We start from the raw sequence: 22,039 nt of genomic DNA, 5'->3' as shown, positions 1-22,039 counted from the left end.
AGCTCTTTGCTGCAATAATATGCTGAAAATAGTAGTATGGGTAGTAAGTTAACTGCAGAGTAGAATAAGCATACTGAAAACTTTTAAGTGGGATCTATAGTGGTTAAGGGTTTTTCCTGCCATCTTATTTTACTGATAAGACTCACTGGCAATGGGGACGAGAGGAAAAAATGTGGCCATTGCTGGTTATCCTCCCATTGGAGTAGCACCTCCAATGTTGGAGGTCGCAACAAAGTTGGTGTTGCAACAAAGTTGTTTGCCATAGAGACTTGCTTGCTTTGTATGAAATCTTGAAAAAATCCAGAACTTTGCATTTTCTCCAGAAGAGAACTGTTAATCTTCAACCTTTGAACATTTAGGAAATAAAAGAAGAGAAAAAGAAATTTCATGTTTGGTAAGCTGTGTTTGTGGCACTAAGCTCAAGAGGGTTTGTGGTGTAGATAATGTGGCTTTTAGCCATCTGATGGCTGTTTAATTAATACTCAGGAGTTAGTCTTGGTGCAACGCTGACCCAACTGAAAACCAGTAGATTTCCCACTAGCTTATTTATATCGCTGCCGTCAAATGAGGTATGATCAAAGAGGTATAGAAATAACATTATGCCTTGGATGATTTGTAATCAAAACTATGTTGGCAGGTGGCTAAAGGGTACTCAGCATCATTTCCACATATATTGTCCCTGTTTTGTGTTTTAGGGAAACAATCTGTCCCAGGACTGTCAGTCTTGGACACCTCATAGGCCCTGAATTCACGTGGAGAAGGGAAGTGTTTGGGAGAGGAATTTGTGTGTGTGTGTGTGTGTGTGTGTGTGTGGCTTTTGCTCATGTTTTTTGTTGGTTTTGGGTTGGTTGTTGGGTTTTTTTGTTTTGTTTTAAGAAAAGTGTGTGCCTGAAAATTAATTCAGAAAACTTTCAAGTAAGTACATGTGACAAATCAGAATAGGTTTTATGTGGGAGTTTTGTTATTCTTTAGCATAATTATTTTGAGAGATGCAATAAATCCACTATCCCAACTATGTAACATAGCCTTTATTGCTGGAAAATATTTTATTTTTGCTATTAGAGGTGATAAACTAAAGCACTAAAGAGGTGATAAATTAAAGCTAAGGCTATGTTAGCTCGCTGCTTTTGGTGGGCTTTCCCTTCTTTCCCACAATTTGAACTGCCAAGTTACAACTAAATGTGAGGGGTTTAGCTTTGGAGGTTTTCTTTTTTCTTTTTTCTTTTTTCTTTTTTCTTTTTTCTTTTTTCTTTTTTCTTTTTTCTTTTTTCTTTTTTCTTTTTTCTTTTTTCTTTTTTTCTTTTTTCTTTTTTCTTTTTTTCTTTTTTCTTTTTTTCTTTTTTCTTTTTTCTTTTTTCGTTCAGGCATGAGCATTCTGGCTTGTTGTTATTCCAGCTTTAACAGTTCCTTACCTCAGACAAACTTTCAGAAAGTTCAAACTTGTTCTGTTGAGTTTATTTTTTTTATAGGCTTTTTTTAGATGGTTTCCTTTTCAGCCACCTGCAGTGCTCTTTGCAATTGCACATGTTCATCTCCTATGAAGTTGCTTTTTTTGGCACACAAAATGCTTTTCGTTTGACATACAATTTTGTTCTACTCCCATGGTGGTTCTTTAGTGAGTCCAAACTACTGAAGAAGCTGTTTAATTTTTCCTTTCTGTCCTTGTGCTTTCCTTCAGTCAAGAACATATTTAGATTTGTATGTTTTGTTTAATTCTAGACAAGTGCACTGCTTCCAGTAAGAAAAAGAGGGACTCGTTCAGTCACTTTAAAATGCTGAAACTCTCATGTGGGAGCTTGCATAAGCATATTTTGTTCGGGTTTTTTTTGTTTGTTTGTTTTTTAATGAACCTACTCAGAATAGATTCATAGAATGGTTTGGGTTGGAAGGGACCTTGAAGATCATCTAGTTCCAACCCCCCTGCCGTGGGCAGGGACACCTTCCACTGGATCAGGTTGCTCAAAGCCTCATCCAACCTGGCCTTGAACGCTTCCAGGGACGGGGCATTCACAGCCTCTCTGGGCAACCTGTTCCAGTGCCTCACCACCCTCACCGTAAAGAATTCTTTCCTAATATCTAATCTAAATCTACCCTGTTTCAGTTTAAAACTGTTAGCCCTCGTCCTATCCCTACACTCCCAGATAAGGAATCCCTCCCCATCTTTCCTGTAGGTTCCCTGTAAGTACTGGAAGGCTGCTATAAGGTCTCCCTGGAGCCTTTTCTTCTCCAGGCTGAACAACCTCACCTCTCTCAGCCTGTCTTCGTAGGGGAGGTTCTCCAGCCCCCTGATCATCTTCATGGCCCTCCTCTGGACCTGCTTGAGCAGGTCCACATCTGTGTTATGTTGGGGGCCCCAGAGCTGAACACAGTACTCCACGTGGGGTCTCACCAGAGCAGAGTAGAGGGGGAGAATTGCCTCTCTCGATCCGCTAGACACACTTCTTTTGATGCAGCCCAGGATGCGATTGGCTTTCTGGGCTGCGAGCGCACATTGCTGGCTCATACTCAGTTTTTCACCCACTAATACCCCCAAGTCCTTCTCCTCCGGGCTGCTGTCGATCAACTCATTGCCCAGCCTGTATTTGTGCTTGCGATTGCCCCGACCCATGTGTAGGACCTTGCACTTGGCCTTGTTGAACTTCATGAGGTTCATACAAGCCCACCTCTCAAGCCTGTCCAGGTCCCTCTGGATGGCATCCCTTCCCTCCAGAGTGCCGACCGCACCACACAGGTTGCTGTCGTCGGCAAACTTGCTGAGGGTGCACTCGATCCTGCTGTCCATGTCGCAGACAAAGATGTTAAACAGTGCCAGTCCTAATACTGACCCCTGAGGAATGCCACTCGTCACTCGTCTCCACTCGGACGTCGAGCCGTTGACTGCAACTCTTTGATACGCATGCATATCTTGAGGAATACCCAGCAAAAAAGAAATTTGAAATGACTGAAATCTAATTTCAGGTACTGAAATACACTCACACATACAGTTGGGATTTGACTTTGCATAATCAAGAGGATTTATCTGCTTTTTGTGCTTTTTAAGACTGAATACAAGCGTCACATGTTATGACTGCACATCCCAAATGTTATTCTGTCAAAATCAATCACTAGGATTTTACACTTGAAACACTTCTCTTTTGAAGTGTCTTCTATTTTAGAGACTGTTTTTAATCAGCAGATTTTTGCATTTCTGGCTTGTGTTCAAATATAATTAATAAGTCTTTGGTTCCATTTAGATTTTTTTTTTCCTCTGGAAACTTGTATTAGCAATGCAATAGGTGGTAATTAATCATTGAAATGTCTATTCAGTTCACGGTGTAGAACATCTACAACTCACCAGTAGAGAGGGGATGTGCCTTGGTAGTTCCCTTATCAGAATCCTGTCCTCATGAAGAGAAGATGAGCGGGGGGGCAGAGAGAGGACTGAGTAAGAGAACTGTCCTTCAAAAAGGTGTTTGTCATACAGCATGAAACTCAAGTGGATGGTTAGCAATAGTTAATTTGCTACACACTGTGGTTTTGATCTGATGCAGAGCTGGATCTGTACTTCCTGTTGTACAGTGGTTGTGAAGTAGTGGTGTGTGGTGTTCAGCCACAGCTGAATCTCCAGCAAATACTGGAAAGCGTATTCTAGAGTGATGGGGGATTTTGTGTTAGAACAGGGAATAACACCGTGGAAGCTACTTCTCTCTCCCCTGCTCCCCGCTTTTGATGCTGAAAAGCCACAGGCTTTAGGAGGCAGGTAGAAGATAATTGCAAATAATCTCTCCATCTTCCCTTCTCTGTGTCATCCCACAGCAATCTACATTAGTGATGCATTCTTTTTCTACCTGTTTATTATACTCAGACTCTTGAAGGAAATTGAACTAGCAGTTGAATTTGAAAAACAACAACAACAAAAAGTTAGGTAGAATGCAAAAATTCATGTTGTACTCCCCAAGACCATGTATCAGAGGTCATTGGAGGGCTTGCCTTTTTTTTTTTTTTTTTTTTTAAATGAGTAATGTTCACAGCACAGTTCTTATTCAAGTGTATGTACATGTGGCTTGCTCAAATGGTTAAAATTGGCGGTGGGGTTTGCCAAACCACAGAAAGTGTGATCCATAATTCACTTCTGCATTTTTACTAGCAATTAAAATCATCAGTGGAAGCTGTTTTACAGAGAAATCCTGGGTATGTTTGTCATTGTGTTTCACTGTGCTCAGAGCAGACAGCTAGGGCAGCGCTGCCTATACCTGTGCCCACCTACACTCTGTCTATGTCTATTCTCATAGCTGGTGCAGGTGGACAGCTCTGAGAAACTGGCCCAAGCAGCGAAGCTACTTGCTTGGCGTAGCACAGGAAGTCTGGCAGAGCCAGGAATAGAGCTTCAATCTGCCGTTTTCCAGGCTCTTGCTCCTAGCCACAGACCCATCCCACCTCTTCCCTTCATTCGACTGACGTTCCGGCAGACAGCCGCCTCCTGCGTGCAGGGCCAGCTGCTTCTGCAGGACTGTCTGACCTCCATACTCCAGATGTTTGAAGTTCCATTTCCCCCATACTTATGTGAACTTCAGCAAAGTGTTTCTGGCATTTCACCAATGCAACGGGGAGGAGGGAGGACTGTTGTCTTAACTGTTTTCTTTCCATAATGACGGCCTATGTGGAGCTGCTAAAAATCTATTCCTCTGTAGGACTTAAACTCCATTTGCCTTCAGTTGCCATCTGCCAGTCTTCCTTCCCACATCCCTCTCCCTGTTCCCAAAGATACTCCTGCAGACCTCCCCTCCTTATGCTCTGTGTTGACATCATCTTCCTTTCAGTTGGGGAAGGTGGGGGGCAGGGGGTGAGGGTGAGATGAGATGCCCTTGTATCTCTCCATAGATGCTTCTCATTTATAGAGCCTAATTCTGCGAGATGGCATTTCACAGGTGAGACTTAAGGATTTCCTTCAGCTGCCCCATTTTATGTTCTCAGCATCTTGCATGAAGTAGCCATTAGAGAGCAACGTGAGAAGCTGCTTTCCTTCTGTCCTGTCTGAAGGATGAACAGGTGTCCTCTATAGCAGTCCTCCCATTTCCAGTTGGCACCAAGAAAGAAAAATCAGGCAGGAACTCAAGTCTGGCTCTTGGACGAGTAGGCTGGTTTCTTTGCTCTGATTCTTGTCCTAGAATATCATGAACCCGCTCCCAGCCCTTCTGGTCTGTCCTTGCCCTGTGTCCCCTTTGTCCATGTCCCCTTTCTGCTCAGTTTCTCCAGCAGAATGTGTGACTAGATTTGCCAATAGGGTACTTTGAAAAGCATCTGTATAAATAATCCTTTAGCTGAACAGACCTCTTTTCCCTCTCCTTTTCAGTGCTGTTGTATCCGTGTATGTGCCACTTCACAGATTGTGTTTTGGAAATTGGGGTCTGTGAGTTCAATTCTCAGTGAATCCTAGTCTTCCTTTTGGAAGAAAGGCTTCCAGTTTCCTAACAGCAAGAGGCTAAAGGTGAGGCTATTTGTCTGTGGCCAGTAAGCTTTAAGCCTGTTTCTCTAGCTCTTGTTTTCAGCCTCTTGATTTTAATGAGGCTTATCAAAGCCCCCACTCTTCTCCCCCCCCCCCCCCCCGCCCCGTTTTTTTAACACTTGCAAGCACATGTTGTGTTGGTCAGGAATCAATTTTTTGTTAAGTATGCCTTGCATGGAAATTGGAACAGCTTAAGAAACATAATTCTGGAGCAGGACATGCTATGGACTATGTGCATTATTGTTTTACATTCTGTGCCTCTGATTTCTAAAACCTTATAGCAAGCAAGCTGTCCTGACTAAATGGGATGCCTATGGTATACTTCCCTCCCTGATACCCTGCCTCCCAACTGTCCTGATATTCCAGGAAAAACACTTATGTAAAGGTAGAAAATATCTTCAAACCTTTACTGAAATCTGATCTGCTTTATGCTGATGGCAATTGCTAGGAGAATCTGAGAAAAATCTACTAGTGTATATAAAGAAAAAGATTTAAATTCTTAAGTCAAAGGCTAGCTCCATAGGATTAAACTGGCATATAATCTGCATTCAGACATAATTGAAGAAATCCAGTGATAAACTGTCAAAATAAGAAACACAACCACCACTTTTCAACACCACCCCCCCAACACCGGATGATATTAGTAAAATGCGTTGTTAGTATGGTGTTTTTATATATGTATTAAAAATATATATATTGTTTATGTATGTAAATATATAAAAAATGTGTGCATTTGTATATGCGGTACCTCTGGAAATAGGACTTGGTATTTCTTTCATTATTTTTCCTTTGTTCTGTCTGGTGTCTTTCCCCCTCCGATGATGGCGAACAGTTTATATAGACTGTGCAAGTTGCTGTATATGTGTTGATGGCCTTAGTTCATTGTGTTAATCTGTAAAAGCTCTCGATTGTGAACCCTCTCTGCAGGAAAAGGAAGGTAGCGTATCAGATTACATGGGACATGGCTTATCTGGCTTCTCTAGCCTATTACCTTAAGAGGCCTGGATTTACCAGGACTTCAGGAGATGAAGCTTTCTGGAGAGCCTGTCCTGCTATTTAACTTCTCTGTGTGCTGAAGGGGATGTGTGTGAAACTTCTATCTATAAACCTACAAGAAAACATTGCTGGATTTGCAGCTCTGGAAATACAACTCTTAAATCTATTTCAGTTGCCTCCTACATTGCCAGCACTATGTACAAAGCAAACACACAAGGTGAAACTTAGATGTCTAAATGCTTCAGAGGTGACAGGAGACCTGTCTTTCATGGTGCAGCTTCAGAAGACATGGCAGGATATTCTGAGGATTCTCAGATGACATTAGACACTGGTGTTGAGGCAACGGAATTTTAGCCTTAGGGAAAATTGGATTGAAGGATTGTATACGTGAAATAATAAAGCCTTGAAATCCTTACATTCTTAAAAGAATTCGGGGAACTGAAAAAAAGCACCTCTTTATTTCTTCTCCTCTAGTAACTCTTGCTTGTTGTTAGCACTGGCTTTCTTCTGTGGATTGATTGACAAGTTGACAGTACTTTAGCAGACTTGATTCTAGTGACTGTCCAAGGGGCTGTTAAAGGTGTCTTGAATTTATCTCGGTGGGGGCGGGGGGAGTGGTAAGGAGGATCTTTCCCCTTTTTACTGTGAAAGTGAAAGATAACCAGTGTAAAGCTTCTAGTATGGTACCTTCAGATGAAGATTTGTTCAAAGCAAATTGGGGACTTGAATTTCACACAACTGATGACTAACTGGGCATGATAAAAGGTTGCATCAGTCTTATACCTTAAAGATAGGGTTGGGCCCACCAGTCACTGATAACAGGGCAGTGCTTCTGTGAAAGTTTTTCAGGTTTTTTATATGCTTCTCAGATGTTGGTTAATTTAACCAGATGTCTGTGCTGAAGCACTGGGAAGAGGCAGATGCCCACCAAACTGCCTGGTTTGGTCTATAACTGAGTTGGTGCAGATGTGGCTGGGGTATTCAAACTATTTCTAGTCAATGGAATTGACAGTTGTAATTCTCAATGCCAGTAGAGCCTTATAGCTTGGAGAAGATCCCCATGGGATGAATGAGTGTGTGCATAATGATAAACAAGGGTGAGCAGTGTCAGTTGCACTGGTGCTCTGCTCTCTGCATCTCCAGTGAGGCCAGGCTTGCTTAGCACTTGGGCTCTCCTGGGCAAGAAATGGAAATAAATTATTTTATTTCTGTAGGTAAATTCTTAAGTTTCTTGAACGCTATCTTGATGGGGATTAGACAATATATAAGCAATAGTAATCAAGTCAAATACTTGTTATTTGCACTTTCATCAAGAGTTGATGAAAGATATAATTTGTAACATTGTGTGGATATTTGATTGTACATGATGTCTTAAAAACCCCAAACTACTCACGCTTTTTCATGCTTGATGTGCCTTGAACCCATAATTGACCTTTGCAGTAGAGTATTTATCTTGCAGTAGAAATATGTTCACATTTCTCTGTGTTGAGTATACTAAACTTTCTTTTGAATTTCCTTCACAAAATAACAGCATAAAATGGTGCTCTCCCTGAACAAGTTAGCTGTGTGGCTGAGCTCATTAAAGCTGGGGCTTTTATTGTCCTTTTTGTAGGTCACACTGACTTCCTTGCAGGTAGCCTGTACAGTGTGTGTTGTCCAGGATCTCTTCAGTGCCATTATTCAATTAACTATAACTCATTTATTTAAAAAGTCTTATTAAATATGCTTTTTTTATGGAAGTAGCAGTGGGATATATCTGTATTTCTGGAACAGAACGGGTTAATGTTTTTAGTCTCATCAGATTTTTTTCATTTCAGGGAAGCTTATTGTGTAAACTATATAGGAAGACAATGAAATCTGCAGTTTTGGAGAATGACAATAAGGGCTAATATTAAAGCTGGGTCTAGGAACAAATTGCAAAGAGTGAGGTTTTGGGTTTTTTTCTTTATTAAGGGATGCTGAAAGCACCTTAGTGTTATGTTTCCTTTGGTTAACACTACAATTTATGGTTTGGGTGTATGAGCTTGTAGCACTTAATAGAAAATGTGTATTTACTAGAAAATGTTTGTTGGTGTTTGTTAAATGCTTGTAACATTCAACTATATGTATTTTTACTGCTACGAGCAACTAAATCTGAAGCTGTGGCTCATTTTTACAAGTAGTAGAACAGATCTTACCTTTCATATTCAAACATAAACAAATAAGCTTGGAATCCAGACAATTGTCTTGGAGGTCGAGGAAGGAAACTAAACTCCTTTCTCTGCACTACTCACTGTCCCGTGTATTGCAGTTTTATTTACTAGGTTCAGTCTGAAACCTGTGTCTTTGCCCAGTGTTTTGTGTAACATCAGGCACAGTTTCTGCTGAAAGGAGATACCATATTTGACAGATTGCTGACTTGACTTGATACGTCAAATCTAGTGTTCCAATTGGCTTGTCTTTGACTAGAAATCTTACTTTTTTTTTTTCTTATGCCATTCTTTTCTCTTATAGTGCCAACAATGCCCTTTGTTTAAGGGAATTTCACTGCTCTCAGATAAAAATGAATGAAATACTGTTCTCTCCATTAACTTGCCTTTCAATAATGCTGGCTTTAGCATAGAATCATCTCAGGTTGGAAGGGACCCATAAGGATCATCGAGTCCAATTCCTTGCTTCTCACAGGACTACCTAAACTAAACCATATGACTAAGAGCGTCATCCAGACACTCCTTGAACTCTGACAGGCTTGGTGTCATGACCATTTCTCTGGGGAGCCTGTTCCAGTGACCGACCACCCTTTCAGTGAAGAACCTTTTCCTAATGTCCAATCTGAACTTCCTCTGATGCAGCTTCATTCCATTTCCTTGTGTCCTATCACTGGTCACCAGAGAGAGGAGATCAGTGCCTCCCCCACCGCTGTCCCACTTGAGGAAGTTGTAGACTGTGATGAGGTCACCCCTCAGCCTTCTCTTCTCCATACTGAACAAACCAAGTGACCTCAGCCGCTCCTCGTAAGTCTTGCCCTCGAGACCTTTCACCATCTTGGTCGCCCTCCTCTGGACACACTCTCTAATAGTTTCATGTCCTTCTTGCATTGAGGCGCCCAAAACTGCACACAGTACTTGAGGTGTGGAACAGATTGCTTCTGGGAAGTACAGCACCAGCTTTGTGCAGAACAGGTTACCAAGACTCAGTAAGTGTGATTACACCAAGTATGCCAGGAAGATGGGGGTGGGAAGTGGTAACAGGTCACGCTGTGTGCATGGCTAATGTCTTATGTCTGTGGTTTTGCTTGTATAAAGTAATTCTGATCTATTCTGCTAATATTTAGATATGTGTAACACTGATTACCCTGTAACCAGGGCTTTACTTATTTGAAATAAAGTGTTAGTAACAGACTTAACCCTATATTGAACCACAAACTGAAAAAGCGAAACAATGTCAAAATTACAGAAGACGGTTGCTGATTACAAGCTGTTTGGCCTTCCTGTTCTCCTCGCTTTGTCTAAAGTAGCAGCTTGAGGAAGCCTGTGGAGTTTGAGCCTACGTTCCTTCTTGTCTGAGTGAGCCTAGGGACAAATTGAAAAGTTTCTGACTTGCAGCTCTGTGCAGCACAGGACATTTGTTTGAAGGATGTTCATGATGTCAAAACAAAAGTTCTTAAAACCATTGCATGAAATGGCCTGAAAAACTGTCAGTAAAAGTGGTAGTGTAACTTTAGGATTTTTTTTTTTTGTCTAATGTGTTTTGAGTGTTAGATTTTTAAATCAAGGAAATGCCCTTGAAGTGACTTCTCACTCGTCTTCAAATTAATGGGTGAAAGTGTGTGTGGTGTTTTGATTTTGGGGGGGGGATTTTGGTGGTTTGGGTTTTTTTTATTTTTTAATTTGTAGCGTCCCACACTGTATCTTAGACTCTCTTTTGGGAGTTTCTGTTTGTCTACTGTTTTTACCTGATAGCCACCATTTTCACTGTTCAGGACTAGGCAGCTGTTCTTCTCTCCCCTAACTGTTACTCCACTCTTCCTAAAAGCCTGGCAGCTTTTTCCAGCTTGCCTGTAGGATAGCTGTGCAGCACCACACCATGCTTCTCCTGTCCCCTCTGCCAGGTGTGTGTGTGTGTGTGCTGTTATAGCTTCATTCTGGAGGAACTGGGGAGGAGCAGAGTAGGAAACCTGAAGTGGAGTTTTCCTTCACAACACTTCTGGAGTATCAGTTAATTTAATACAAATCTAAAGGGTATTTGCTTGGCATAAATCTGTGGTATTAGTGTAGTGAGTTGTCTTGTCCATCAGGACAGCCTGAAGTTGGCAATGCCTGGTTAGCTGAGTTGATTTGATAGAGGTTCGTGGCCCCCCTCCACCCCTCCTTTTACCAGTTGTGTGTGCATTTAGTGAGAGAAGCAGTGGCTCTGTGAGTATCTGGTTCATAAATTTGAGTTGCAGTGGGTCAGGATTAAAAAGATTGTCAAGGCTTGAAGTTGTTTTTCCTTTTTTTCCCTTTTTTAAATATCCCTGTATATCTGGGCTTTATTAAAATATTTAGATATCCTCAAATTAGCTTGGGCAAATGTACTGCAGTCTCTATTTCTTGTAAAGTGTTTGTCCTGGGATTGCACACTGTAGCATATGGGTAGAGTGCTATCTACAGCACAGAAAGAGAGAAAAGAACAACTATATGCTGTATCATTGCTGTGCTGCACTTGGCCTTGGGGCTACTTCTGAGGAAGCAAACAGTTAAACTTTAACTCTACATCCTGTTGATCAACTTTTTTTCACATGGTTTGAAGCAGACAGATAGTGGAGGCAGGTGGTAATCATTAACAGTTACTTCAACCTCCAAGCTGAACTTTGCTTCTGGGATTAGCTGGCATGGTCCCTAGCACCCAGTTATAATGGCAAAGGGGTTTGTTTGATGGTTTACTTTAAATTTGCTTCCCAAAGGAAACATGTTGTGCTTTTAGAAGGGCTATCTTCTCCCTCTTCCCTAGATCAGTACAATGCTGGATGACTTCTTGCTGGATTATGTTGTCTAGGAGTGAGAATCCCATCCCTATACACCAAATTTTAAATTATGCTACATATTTATGTTTCAGCATAGGCCAAGCATACTTAAAGCTGTTGTGACTGTTTGCTAGCCCTTATTAACCCAAGCCAGTTTGCTCCTCTCCATCTTTGATGTTTAAAAGTAGGTTTTGTGCATGAAATCACAAACTAACTACTGTTTAGCTGTCTTGTTACCATATCAGAGCGGACACTTACTCATAGCTACAGGTGCCAGGTGTGGCCAGAGCTTTGAGAATGGTCTAGTTTGGCTGTTACCTGGTATATGTGGCTTGTCTCTCTTGGGAATGAAGTGTTGTCTGGCTGGATAGCTATGCTGTCTTGCTAAAAATTGCTTGTGTTTGGGGTTTTTCCTCTTTTGGAAGTGAAAAACATTGCCTATGACTAAACAAACTTCCACATTAACATCAAGCAAATAGATATAAATAAAAATACAAAAATGAACAACTGTTATGTGCTTTGTTTTGCATAATAATCACATAACAATAACATGCAGTGTTTATAGATCTAGAAAAAAATAATTTCTTCTTGAAGAAGCAAGATGCTGTCTAGTAGCTGATGGGCAGCATATTGCTCCCGGCAAAGCATATGCTGGGAGCTTTTGCTTTGCGTAGGGGCAAAATACCACCTTGCTTTTCCAGTGTACCAGATATGGTAAAAGTTGCACTCTCATTTGCTTTGAACAGTGAATTAGTCTTTTGCACAGGCATGCCTGCATGCTGTTGAAGATTTACATATGTGCCCTAAGTTGCTGGCCCTGCACTGTGATACAGATAATCTTCTCTTTGCTTGGTTTATATTACTGAAATCTGTGGAAAGACTTCACAAATTGCTGCTCTATATTTAATTTTGGATAAGCTGTCTGATATAATTAATATATGCTCTTTTCCTGTTCTGAGGGTTTTTCCATTAACAAGAATTGGTTGCAAAATAACTTAAGTCATTTTCCAAAGCATGTATGGTACAGCATCTGTTCCTGGAATTTCTTATCCTCTGCTCTAGTAATTTATGGAATTTTCATTGTTCATTGCCAGGAGGAAAAGTCAGTCTTCATGGACTATCTGCTAGGAGAAGATACATCTTTTTGTACTGTGAAGGGCTTTGTTTTGTTTTGTTTCTTTTTGCTTTTGACATCAATGTTAAGAGAACTCTTAGTGTAAAGATGCTTTTTTGTCCGTCCACTGAACAAAAAATGAATTTATTAGTAACAACAGATTCTGTTCGTGAGAATGAATTAGGAGCATGGATTTATTTCAAGGGGCGTAGTAGTGTTTTAAAATACCCTCTTTTAAAACACTGTAGTATGTCCCTTAAATTGATGTTCTCCTCAGCCTCCTATATTGCTACATTGTTTAGGTGACTCTGAAGTTTTTATCACCTATGCAGTGCTCATGTATTACAAAATACAAAGAGTTGCATATTATTAAAGAGTTCTGTAAGATAGTTTGAGACCTGGTATTATTGAACAAAAGGGTTCAGGTTGTACAAAGGAATTGGAAGAGACATGATTTAAGAACATGTAGCACAGCACTCAGATAATGTTTCTTGATCTCACTGAAAGCAAACTAAAAGGCAGAACCAACATGTATATTTTAGTCTCTAAAAGGAGAAGAACAAATAATAGCTGAAGTTGAAGAAATATGGGTAGTCTTGTTCTTAAGTCTTCGCTTTGTTGTCTGTGAAATTGCCTGGCAGAGCAAATGCGGGTGCAATGGCTGATACCTGATAGTGACGTAGTGGTCAATGCTTGATGTACAGGATTGTCTCATTTGAAAAGGTGCTTTTTATTCCTGAGTTTGTGATTTTTCAGACCATGAGCATTTGGAACAATAAAGCTTGCTCCAAAGCTTTATTGGGATATTTAATTAACTTATTCCAAATAAGCTAATGCAGACACACACATTTAGTGTCTTGCATTGCTCTGGAAAATCACAACTCATTTCTATTGAGATTTCTTGTGCTTCCAAAGTAAAAGAACCTTTTGTGATGTTACAAGTTGCCGTTTTTTTAGCTTTAAGCTGTGAAAACAAGCTTGCTTGGTATCACTGCTTTTAGGTGCTTCTCCACTTGTGTTCCCACTTGTAATCTGCAATGCAATGTATCAAAGCTGTTAAGGAGGATTTTATTTCTTTCTGTACTTAGGAGAATTTAAGATGGTTTGAGCTTGTGTTCCAGTTAATGAAAAATCAGTTCAATTGAAGGCATTTCATAGTGAACTCTGAACACTGAATGCTAGCCTTCCTAGAAATGGTCATTTCCTGGATGCTTACCTTGCTCTTTTCATCTTGTCTCGTATAGAAGTAGAGTGAAATATAAACTAATTTTGTGCGTCATCTTTGACTCTGCTTCACTAAACAAAGCCTTGCACATCACAATATCCATTTTTAGATTAGGCCATTTCTAGCGACGTACCCAAACAAGTACTGACGGACAAAGATTTTTCTTTCTTTCTGAACCTTGACTCTCTGTTTCTATGAGTCTTTCCAGGAGGAATTGATGCTTACAGACTGAGAATTACTTTTCTTAGTGGAAAAAGTGGTGGCTTGGTAGGTTTTGTTCAGAGTCACTCGGAATGGTGGTTTTTGTCAGATACCATCTCCTGCAATGAGATCTTGAGGTTCTAGTAGGTACTTAAACCAGTAAATTCAATCCCTGAATCTTGAAATAGGCTTCCTAGAGGTGGGACTTTTGTGGTATCTGATGCTTGATTTGTACATGTTCTCCTTCAGCTAGGGTTTAAGTGGTGGTTATATTGCGTGTAGAAGCATGTGTCTGTTATGTGAAGCTTAGTTTGATCCTTCACAGACTACTGGACTGACCTTTCTTTGTCTGTTTAGGTATTTCCTAATAAAATGATGGAGGTCAGCATATTTTATATTCCTTTACTTGCATCTTTAAGGCTCTGTTTTATTCTTTTAGTAAAGCTTCTGTAAACAGTATGACTGAAACTACCCTCAGTGCTGAAATCGTTCCTTCTCTATGCAGACTCTTACTCTTGATATGCACTGATGGCTTTGCTGAAAGAAATTACTGCACAGACTTCCCAAGCTAAGTCCCCCTCTGGGGCTGCAGGCAAATTGCTTAGCTTGTCTGTCCTGATTTCCCAGCTGTGAAGTTGGAGTAATTTATTGCTAGTGTCAGTTATAAGAATGTTGAGGGTTAATCTGCAAGGACTGTATCTGCATAGTGTCTTTAGAGTGTCAAAGCCGTAATGTATAGTTGTAATTTTATTATTAATATTGGTTATTTCATTAAAGTGTAATTTTCAAACAATGTTCATGTAGATTAAACTCATTTTGTCAATAAACTGGCATCCTTCCAGCAGCATTAACTTGATTCAGACTCTTTATCTAATAGTGAAGCCTAAACATGTAGATAGCTCTGTAAAGAAAACAGCAAATGCCTAAAGAAACCCATACTTTCTTGTTTTTAATCTAGACTGTGGACATCCATAAAGAAAAGGTCGCTCGCAGAGAGATAGGCATTTTGACGACCAATAAGAACACATCGAGAACTCACAAAATTATAGCACCAGCGAACATGGAACGTCCTGTAAGGTATATTCGAAAACCTATAGACTACACGGTGCTGGATGATGTTGGCCATGGTGTAAAGGTAAGAATACCTGGATACCTGAGGACTCTAACACAGACCAGGAGATAGGGTTGGGGCAGAATGTTACTGACATGAAAATGTTTAGTTCATTTATGGTAGTAAGGATTATGGGTTTGATATGCTCTCGTGTACAAACATTTCAATAACAAAATGGATTGTTTTGCAGTGAGGGTTTTTTGAGCAATGTTTGCCATAACCTTGTGACTGTCAGTGGTAGTCATAGTGTCTGGAGATAATGGTTCATGGTCTTAGGCTAATGACTTGTCAAAAAAGCCATGACTGACTTTTAAAATTATCACTCCTTCCTCCTCTGATTAAATTGTCTCTGCCATTCCCTTTATTTCTTTCGTTATTGAGAAAAATTAAGTCATCTGTTATGGGGAAACTGGCTGGTGGGGTGGGGTTTTTGTTGGGATTTTTTAGAGGGTGGTCAGGAGAAGGGAGGTCAGCTAGTTGGCATTTAAATCTCGGTGGCATTTGATGTCTCACCCCCATTTGTGCTTTTGGACAGCCTCATTTTCCTTTTTTCTAAATAAAAGCCTTCATAAATTAATGTCTACCTCCCTTGAAATGGTGATAGTTGAAGTTAATTAATGCAACACCCTTTGTTCCCTGGACATCTTTTTATAAAAAAAAGCTTTTATACCCCTGGAGCAGGTATATTCAGTTCACAACAATCTTCCCTTGAATGGCATTAAAAAGCTTTTATTCAATACCTGTGTATCCTCTAAAGCTTGATGTGCTCTGGTCAGTCAGTTGTGCAGCTAGATAAGCCCATCATGTGCCCTTTGAATTGCTGAGCTCTTGAGGAACAGATCTTTCAGAATTACTCAACACAAAAGAGTGCCAAGGTACCTCCTGCTTCATAGTGACCCTCCAAATGCCCAGAGGAATCTAATTCCAACACAAGTTAGAAAGCAGCTCTATACCATGACGGCTTTGGACTACCTGATTTTTCGTTTTGTTTGTAGCTAAACCTGTACTAAACCTGTAACTCTTAGGGTTGTTTTACACTAATAATTTAAGCCAGACTGGATGAAGCACAATCCTATGTAGAAGCCTGAAAGACATGCCCTGAATTTCTGTAAAATAGAAACACTGGCGTCAGAGAAATTGATAATTTTTCAGTACAGTCTCTGCATTTTCAGAGAGAGCTCTGTGAATAGAGAATACAGGAATCCACAAATTCGATGTCAGGATATTGGTTTCTGCATTTAAGTGCTCCAGGGATCAAGCACTGTAGAAGACTTTTAAAAAGTAGAATAATTACTATTAGTCTCTGAAGTTGATGCTTTGCTGAACTACTTGTATTGTGCAGGCTCATAACAGGTTGCTTGATCCATAAACACTGAAGTTGTTAAGGTGTAGCAGTTGCATTTTCCAATATGACTATTTGCTTTTAGGAGTACTGGTGTCTTTATTTGTATTAATGTGATTCTATTTGTTTAGGGGACGGAAATGAGGTGCTGTTTACCTATTTCTAGGCAGCTCTTATGGAACATTTTTAGTAAACAGTTTTTTTAACTGTTAGTGGTTTAACTCTATATTAAAAACTTGGTCTCCTCAGAGGTAAAATAGCTTCCAGTAATAACCAAATTGTCAAGTCATTACAAGTCAGTTACAAATTGTATCTTGCTATTGTTTCTTTGAGTGATTTGCCTAAGTCTGTTTTACGACTGTGGAAGACATGAAACACTTAGTAGAAAAATAATGTTGGTATTTTCTACGTAGACTTGTTACACAAATGAAATAAGCTGCCAGCCAGGCCTCAGCTATATAGTTCAAGATGGCTGTCATGCATTTGACACTTTCATCAGTGTTGACTGGTGACTGGACACACTGTTGAGAAGAGTGGGCTGAGGTAATGAATGACATAATTAAATGTTTTAGCCATCATATTACTTGGGTTTCAAGAGTGTGACACACTTCATAGTTCTGAAGGAAGTAGCTTGCTTTGTCTGCAAACCTAGATGTAGCTAGCACTGTTACAAGAAAATCAAACCAAAACAACTTAAACTAGATCGGTCCTGTTGGAAGTCAGCACAAATAACGGATGATGCTGAGAATCTGAGTTGCCTCTTGAACATCGAAATTTGGGGGAAACATACAATAAATTGAATTACAAACTTTTTGTTGTCCAGAGTGGTCTTAGAAGATGCTTCAGACTCTGTTAAGTCTTATATTCTTGACCAAAGTTTTCACCCCAAGTTGAACAGCAACATGTCTGATAAGGCCTTAGAAACCATCTTCTAGAGGAAAAGAAGTTTGAGTTCTGCCTAGAGCAATTGTCCATTTGACTAACATGCAAGTCCTTGAATGTCTTCTGCTGTGGCAGCTGTCAATAAAATACAGTACAGCACATACTTTGACATTTAAGTATTAAATAAAAATTATGCAACACTTTGAAATCTGTAGGTTACAATTTGTTGCTGTTAATGGGACTCTCAGTGTTCCGGTGCAGGATTTGATAAAAAAAGAAAGGAAAAATACAAGGAAGAGAAATTAAAGATGCAGTCTAGATTATAGCCTGTTTCTGCTTTTATTTATTTAATGAAATGCTAATCCTAGGAAAAATGTCATTAAAATATGCAGTATATTTTAAGAGATGATCCTGAATTGTTTTGTATAAAAAGTGTAAATAAAAATACCGTCTCACAGAATTTAAAAAAAAAAAAAAAAGTGGGTAATCCTGAGAGTAAATACTGTTGTCTTCTGTACATCTGCTATCTGAGCAAATGCAGAAACACCTCCTATGCATACCTACAGCTCATTTTCTTTGTGTGTGTCTCTGATGCTTCTCATGGCTGTGTAGAGGGGATGCAAAAGCAGATGCTTACGCTTGGGGCATGGAAAAGGGGTCTACATGCCCCCCTCTCATGCATGCATGCAGCAATTTTTGTGGGGGGGAGGTGATGAGGATGAGGGTGGCAGTGATGGTAAGCAGCTGCTCTCTATAGCAGGTTTCCTCCCTGATGGGAGACACCTCCTTGAAAGGCAGTGCTGTTTCCTCCTCCAGCAACTTCTTGGTAGAAAAGCTTCTGTAGAGCATCCTAGGATCACAGTGGTGCTCTCTCCTTCGGCCTGAAAGCTCTATGGCAGCCCCAAGCTGCCCCATCTGCTCCCCTCCCTACCCCTTCCCTTTGCAGGGACAGACACAGGCAAAGTCTCCAAAAGGAGTAAAGAGGTTTTTTGTTTGTTTTTAACATACGTGCCTGTGAAGCCAAGGCTAGCGTCAGTCAAAATCAGGAGGGCTTTTAAAGTTGGTTTGCTAGTGAGAAGGCTTTCCCTTGCAACACAAATATTATGTGTAGATGACTCCAAGAAACACACAGGCAAGCATTTTTGCCAGTCTGTTAAGTAGTTGCTCAGCTGTCACCCTCTGGGGATAGGGGAATGTAGCTGAAGTCATTCTTGGTAAATAAGAGTAACTGTCATCATGTGAGAGCTACTCTCCTGTGTAGAGCTTGGTTTAAAATTATTAGGCAGAGGCTACTTTAACATTTCCTTCCTTCTCTTCCCCTTCTTTTGTGAAAGGCAAAAAAAAAAAAAAAAAGTAGTGTGCCAGCAAATAAATAGGTCAAATACAATTACTCATACAGAAAATCCTCAGTTTAAGAGGGGGGAGAAGGAGGAGGAAGCTTGGAAGCTGCCTTAAAAGCCCTGAAGTTGGCCTTTGAATTTGCTATAATCTTTTTTTCAAATAGGAGGCAGGTGGAATTGCAGCAATTTTTAAAATGGCAGCTGAGTAGGAAATTGAAATAATGCCTTATGGTAAAGGCAGATAAAATGTTGAATACATGCTAAATTGAAATGCCTAATAGCTGTAATTGGATCAAGTTGTTTTATGGAACTAATAGTTCTTCAAAACCAAACTTGAATTGTATATGAAGATTAATCACTTTTCAGATTTGTTTTAAGAAAAAATTCGGGAATTTCATCACCATAAAACACTTGCATTTCAGTGCATTAAAACTGTAAGAAACTTTCTAGTCCAGGAAGTCAAACAGGAATTAAGCATTCAGAAATCTTTCTCAAGCAAATGGAAGTTGGAAGGACTCCCTTGAAGTAGGGATTGGGTCAAAACTTACCAAATACTAAGCTTAGAGAAGGGAGCCTTGCTCTCACCCTTGTTACACTTCTCAGCCTGCGCTACTCCCCTGCAGTCCTCATGCTTACATCTGTGTTGGTGCAAAACAAAAATGCAGATGAGGTGCTGATATGAGGGTGGAGGGCTACCTAATCATGCCTGCTTCCCCTTTAGGATACGACCTTCTATATGTTAGCCACTTGAGTATTAACTTTTAAATAATTCACTGTAATAAAACCAAAGTGAGACAGGGATCCTGAACCTGAGCCTCTGCTGCCTTTGTCCCTGTATTAGCCTCTATCAGACACTCATGCTTCAAAGGATGTCATGTTGCCAATTTCATTAATGTCACATCATCCCTCTGGGGTCATGCCCAAACAGTAAATATTGCTGTAGGGTAAAGAATGCTCCTCCGGGGGAAAAAGTAACTCTTCCTGTTGCCAACTCTAATGACTCCATTGTGTTGACACTGTGTGCTTTTCATAGGGCACTTGCTACTGGAAATTCAGAAGCGTGCATAGTGTCATCTGCTACAATGTAGGTTTCAAGCCTTTCTGCTTGCAAAGAAAGCTCAAAACTATGAGGTCTCTTTATTTTCTAACTTTGAAAAGAATTTTTTTTTTTATGTTAACCTTATTTTATTGTAGCTAGATTCCAAGTTACGAACTCAATTCAAAAAGCCTGAAGTATTTAAAGGAAGAATCTAGGTATCTTTGAACAAGACCACTGAGTGCTGTGGGAACGATATTAAATTTGTCTATCATCCACAAGCAGGTTTTTGTATGTTTATAGCAGTTTAATATGTAAAAACATTTTAAGGTGACTTGAAAATTTTTGCCTGCTCAGTTTGGAAACCAAAAAAAAAAAAAAAAGAAGAAATAAGGAGAGAGAAGCAATATTGAAAAGCTACATCTGGTTACTGTTAACAGAAGGCTATGTAATTACTAGGTTGCAAATAATACTGGGAGAGGTTATAGTTAAAAGATAGAGGTAAAATTTCACTGAAGAGAGACCTACTCGTGTTCAATTTTGAAAGAAATATTGATTTAGAACCAAAATTTTCTCAAAATAATATGCCTTAAAATAGACTATAAGGAAATAAAGAACAAAAAAAGGCTTCTGACCCATTCTGATAAGGAAATTGAGACACAGGAATGATTTTTTTAAAACTGCACAGAACTTATGGCAGAAGAGTGTTACCCTGGGTGTCTGACACCCACGTACAGTCTGCTTTCTGAAAAACATTTTAAATTACATATTCTCCCTAAGTCCATGTCTTGATATCTTGTAAGGAAACCATGTTCTAGACTTGGTGCTTTACCGTATTCTTTCCTCAGGCATCCCATACCTTCATGTACAAGTACCCTTCCAGCTGCTTTTCTTGTTCTGACTACGTCATCTTGTGGTACTCCAAAACTGCTCCACTGATGAGATGAGGCAATCTTGTGCAAAAATCTGTGAGGATGCTTATGGGGCAACTGGATTGCCTAGCTGCAGATACGTAATAGTACTTCAAAAGGTCTTATGGCCAACTGCCTTTCTGTAGGGATGTCTCAGGTAATTCTCCCTTGACTAATAAAGGAAATACCTTTTTTAAGTAAAAGGGGAGGTTGACTGAAGAGTCATCATGAGCAGTCATGGTTGTTTTCCTGTTGTGGCTGATGACTGTGATTACTGGTCAAAGGTAATGGATCTAAGGCCGGTTATTGCTTTTACAGAGCGTACATATTAAAGTTCTGAGTTTGCCAGACACTTACTATTAATGCAGATTAGACTGGTGCAGTTTTTAAGCCTTTGTTTCCATTGATCAGCATTTATATTAGATGGTCTTTAACGATGGCTTTCAGTGATCCTAGGTATGGCAGGATCTAGAGCGAACTTGGCTCTTTAAATTCAGGAGTTGGTGAAATGGTGAGCAACATACAGCAGAAGAAGTACAACCAACCTGCATAGAGATTTGAAGTTTCTGCAGTCTGAAATTGGAGAGTTCATAGCTGAAATGTGCAGAAGAAACTTGCTGGATGTCAGTGTGATAAGGATTTTGCTCGTGTGTGCAAGTGGCCTTTTGTATTTCTGTGCTTATGGATACATTTGCTCACGTAAATGAGTTGTGTGCAAAGTCCCTAGCCCTAGTTTTCCAAACACAGTTTGTAACTCAAATAATAGCTTTCTGGTTCCCTGAATCATGACTAATGTTCACCCATGACTTGTTACTTGGCATGGAAACTATTAAAAAGTTAGATGGCTGCCTCTTGAGGCCAGCCAGCAGAGTCCCTCAAATATCTGGACAACCTTTGGCTACCAGTAGGTACTTCTGATTGCCACACACCCTACTCTTTCATGCCGTTCTTGGTCTTGTCCCTTTGGCCTCAGTTACAGAAACCTGGAGTACTGCCTTTGTCAGCAGGTATTTTTGTACTGTTTAGACTACCAGAACTGAGCATGCTGGAATTGCCGAAATAGTTGCCTTAAGCAAGTAAGCCTCTTACTTGGTACTTACAGTCAATGCGTGACTGTCCCAAAACATTGCTTGTCCTGTCCAAACCCACAGCTAAAATTCTCAGTCCAGGTGCTCTGAATTCCTGGCATCAGTTGCAGAAGCAGCCTCACTTTTGCCTTTGATAAATGCCTTGCATGGCTGTCACAAACACCTGTTTTGCCCATTGCCTTAATTGCATTACTCCTTTCCAGCCCACTGCTGGGTCTCAGTCCTTGGCCAACCTGCTCTCCCACACTGTCAAAACCCTGCAGATGTGCCACTGCCCTAGCTGTGATCTTTTGGAAATGTAGCGAGGTTGACTTCTATTTCTTG

At 40.1% G+C, this 22,039-nt stretch overlaps 1 protein-coding gene across 13 annotated transcripts in view; it reads left to right on the top strand.

The window, feature by feature from the left end:
• Positions 1-22,039, top strand: part of ABI1 (abl interactor 1) — an 85,523-nt gene that overhangs the window by 40,309 nt on the left and 23,175 nt on the right. For all 13 annotated transcript variants that reach the window (XM_030009580.2, XM_030009582.2, XM_030009579.2 and 10 more), the window contains exon 3: positions 14,964-15,140. In XM_030009580.2, coding sequence (XP_029865440.1) covers positions 14,964-15,140 — 177 coding nt within the window. The remainder of the gene's footprint in view (positions 1-14,963; positions 15,141-22,039) is intronic.

The sequence above is a fragment of the Aquila chrysaetos genome, chromosome 3 (assembly GCF_900496995.4).
Source record: "Aquila chrysaetos chrysaetos chromosome 3, bAquChr1.4, whole genome shotgun sequence".
Classification (NCBI taxonomy): Eukaryota; Metazoa; Chordata; class Aves; order Accipitriformes; family Accipitridae; genus Aquila; species Aquila chrysaetos.
This window is presented reverse-complemented; position numbering and strand designations above follow the sequence as displayed.